This window comes from Sphaeroforma arctica, assembly GCF_001186125.1.
Source record: "Sphaeroforma arctica JP610 unplaced genomic scaffold supercont1.328, whole genome shotgun sequence".
Taxonomy (NCBI): domain Eukaryota; class Ichthyosporea; order Ichthyophonida; genus Sphaeroforma; species Sphaeroforma arctica.
Window position 1 is genome coordinate 64082 of NW_014040230.1, and position 3964 is coordinate 68045.

Sequence of the window (3964 nt, forward strand, 5' to 3'; positions counted from 1 at the left end):
TATATATATATATATATATATATATATATATATAGTATATATATATATATATATACATATACATACATACATACATATACCTGAACAGAACTTCATAAGAATTTAAAGATGTGCATGAAATGTGTTTACATAATCGTGTAGGATGCAGTTAAGTGACTCCTGTTTGCGCAAGGGTAGAAGGCTGACAACCTTTATGCTAATCTCCAAACAGTTGGAGTACATTTCGTGAATCCATGCATGTAGACATCGAAAACCACTAGTATACCGTAGATCAAGGATGTCTAACTTTAGAATGACAATGTATAAAATGTTAATACTTATTACAATAGATCAAGGATGTCTAACTTTTGAATGACAATGTATAAAAAGTTAATACTTATAGTAAAAACACAGTTCAAGGATATTTTACTATATACTGACAATGTCCGTACAACCACATATGGCATACGAATGGAAAACAACTAGTAAAAATATAGTCACTTAGATATCCTTGAACTATGCACATACAATCGCACATGGTGCACTTGTGGAAAACTACTAGAATACACATAGTTCAAGGATACTCAACTCCAAACTGACGATGTACATACGATCGCATATGATGCTGTCAAGCCACTCCTGTTTGCGCAAGGGCAGATTGCTGAAATCCATTATATTCAGCCCCAAATAATTGGCTGTTGTACCGTACTGCCGAAAGTTGTCGTCTACGGTCCCCTCTCCTGTGAATTTGTATCAAGAAATTAGGAAAGAGTGCGTAACGAAACATTGAGGAGTCGAAAAGTACGTGTAAATCGAATGATACATCACATGAGAGTGTAGAAAAGATATCGATATACAGATCAGGGGTACGCAAAATAAGTACACTTTACGAATATGGAAGACAAGTAGGTAGGCTACGAATATAGAAAACCTAGGTAGCCTACGAATATGGAAAACGTAGTAGACTATGGATTGGAAAACGTAGATAGACTTACCTATGCCGCAGGTACCGCGAATGACACGAGGATCAATATCACTGCCGAGTGTTTGTGCCCCAAACTCAGCACAGGCCACCAGGAAAGAACCTGAAAGTATTTGGAATTGGGGCGTATTCAAGCTTAAAACATTGGACTTGACCAGCAGCCATATCGGCAATCAATAGTTCAGGATTGGCACAAACAATAAAACAATACGATAGTGAGCCGCACCAGACCCGAGGGTTAGTGCAGGATGGCGTCTATATTGAGCTGTAAAAGAGTTTCAGGTACGATTATACGCTTCTCCCCGCAAACTCTGTGGATACGTTACACATAAACTGGTTCAGTCCGTATAGGCGCGATGCTGTCGATAAGTCAACCACAACCGGCTTGAAGCCGGGGAGGTGATCATACTGAAATGTGAACTTAGAGCGGGTTCAGCAAGGCCAACACTATAGGCCTAGCAACCGTGAGTACTGAGATCATCGCAGTACATAGCTCGTACTTATATTTATAGGACGATATGAAACAGCTCGTAATTTATGTTATTTCTGATTTGGAATTCACCTCGAGGATTTCCGAGTGCGGCCACAGGACGATAAACCCAATAGTACAAATTCATTGATCAAGCACACACACACGCGCGCGCGCACGCACACACACAGACACAGACACAGACAAAGATACACACACACATATATATATATATATATATATATATATACATATATATATATATATATACATATATATATATATATATATTATACATAAATACAAACATACACACACACATACATACATACACACACACACACACATATATATATATATATATACATATATGCGCGAAAATAGGTATACTTCTTAGCAAAAACTCACCAGTACCAGCAAAGGGGTCCATCATTAGCGTACCGGGACGCGCCTATTTGCATAAGAGAATGTAAAGCAATCAAGAATTTTATAGTCGAAAGGGTGATTTGCAGAATTGCATGCCAAGACAAGCGGAAAGGTTGGACTAAAGCAATACACAATACACACAAAGATCAAAGCATGCATTCGGTTCAAAGAGAAACGACTGTGGTGGTTTCTATGTGTCTAGATGATATCACCCTATAGGTGCTGGGTCAGTTCTAGTACCCATGACATATCGTGATCTACTATCAGAGACCTCAGTCAAACTGGCCGTACTCGATGGAATACCTTGAGACAGGCTTGTATTTACTAAGCGAGTGAAAGTACAGCTTAGACTGAAGCAATGCATAATACATACTAAGATCAAGACACGAAAGCAGCCACATGGGCGTATACGATAGAGTATCGGTGGGAGAGGCATGGACATACTAAGTGAGTGAACACCCCAATTTGCCTCATATCGCGAAAATAGTAGAAGGTATATGCACAACATAGAGGATTGAGATTAGGCAGCGCCCATATGGGAATATATCGTGAAATGCGGAACACAGAAAAGTGAGGTTAGGCACCTGAAATGTTGAGATTGTGAATAAAAATTCGTTAGATTGGATGTGATCGACCGGAAGACGATGTCATATCTAAGATTAATTATATATTAGCCAGAGAGCACATAATTGGATCCAAAACAAGACCAAAAATTGAGAACGAAATTTCACATTTGGATCCATAGCTTACCCATGCCATATTCGCACTGATGAAACTTAATTCGGCCGACATGGAGGTGGTGTGAATGTACGCTCTGTCCGGAAGGCGATACTTTTGGATCAGATCTCTACTGCTCTTCGTTATCTGCAGTACAGTAAAATATAAAAACAAATAGAAATTGGGTTTTGTGATTGAAAAACAAAATTTGAAAGATTATTATTTGGGAGGAGAATGTATTCAGAGTTCAAGCGTACAACGACAGAGCAATATGCATATATATATATATATATATATATATATATATATATGCAGATGAGAATGACATGTTTCTGAATGCTGTTTATATAATCGTACATAAATACACATGTACACATGAACACAAGCAGTATATCATGCTGTGCATGAACGAGATAAGATGCAGTAAGGCGTACACACACTACATTCGCGAGTACGATATAATATATGCCTGCCTTTCATCAAGGTTGTGCCTGCCCAACCCTTGCGGTTCAAAAGAAAAAAACACGTACAAAGTAGATCTACAACTTTGTGCATAAAACACTGTAGCCAAAACTTTCTCTGCAGAAACAGAAACGAGTTATAAACCCGAAGTAAGAAATTAGATACAAACTTTCTTCTATAACCTTAAGTACAAGTTAAGCTTGGCAGTACATACATACCCTTCGGCCAATATATACGCAGAAGGGTTGCCTCTCATCGAGATTGATGCCGGCTACTCCTTGCGCTTTGAGGTTCGCTTGTTTTATATCTAGACTGTGATCCTCCAGATGTACTAAGACCACTTCCGGATTCTAAAAATAGATTGGAGCGGTAGGTTTACCATTGAATCAGCACAATATTCCTAATTATCTACGGAATTCTCGATTGGAACCCTCCAGTTGTACTATAACAACATCCGGGTTCGAAAAATAGATTTAAAGATATAGACATTATTGATTTTCGCGGGAGGATTCACTAAACTGCTCCAGATGTTCTAATACTATACCAAGATAACTTGCACATGATAAAATAGCTGATGGCTTTCCTGTATAAAGCTGAAATTTGGACGATTGAAATCGAAGATAAACATGTTAATTTGTATAGTATATGCACACCTAAAGTACTTACCATATAAACTTGTTCTGAGATCAACGTGGCACAATAGTAATTTCTCCAATACACGGTAAACGCATGTATAGCCGAAGACATAGGCACACAAAGAAGCACAAAATATTACGGTCACCAGTGAGATATGTAACCAGTATATATATATATATATATCTATCTATATATATATATATATATATATATATATATATATATATATATATATATATATATAAATACATACACACACACAATATATATATATATATATATATATATATATA

General features: G+C 37.2%; 1 protein-coding gene across 1 annotated transcript in view; it reads right to left on the minus strand.

The window, feature by feature from the left end:
* The window catches only part of SARC_05246 (hypothetical protein), a gene marked incomplete at its 5' end in the record, with an annotated part of 6510 nt that extends 2728 nt beyond the window's left edge, over positions 1–3782 (minus strand). The window contains 6 exons of the mRNA XM_014300903.1: positions 591–719; positions 975–1064; positions 1839–1881; positions 2607–2720; positions 3254–3385; positions 3702–3782. Coding sequence (XP_014156378.1) covers positions 591–719; positions 975–1064; positions 1839–1881; positions 2607–2720; positions 3254–3385; positions 3702–3782 — 589 coding nt within the window. The remainder of the gene's footprint in view (positions 1–590; positions 720–974; positions 1065–1838; positions 1882–2606; positions 2721–3253; positions 3386–3701) is intronic.
* Between the last annotated feature and the right edge of the window lie 182 nt (positions 3783–3964).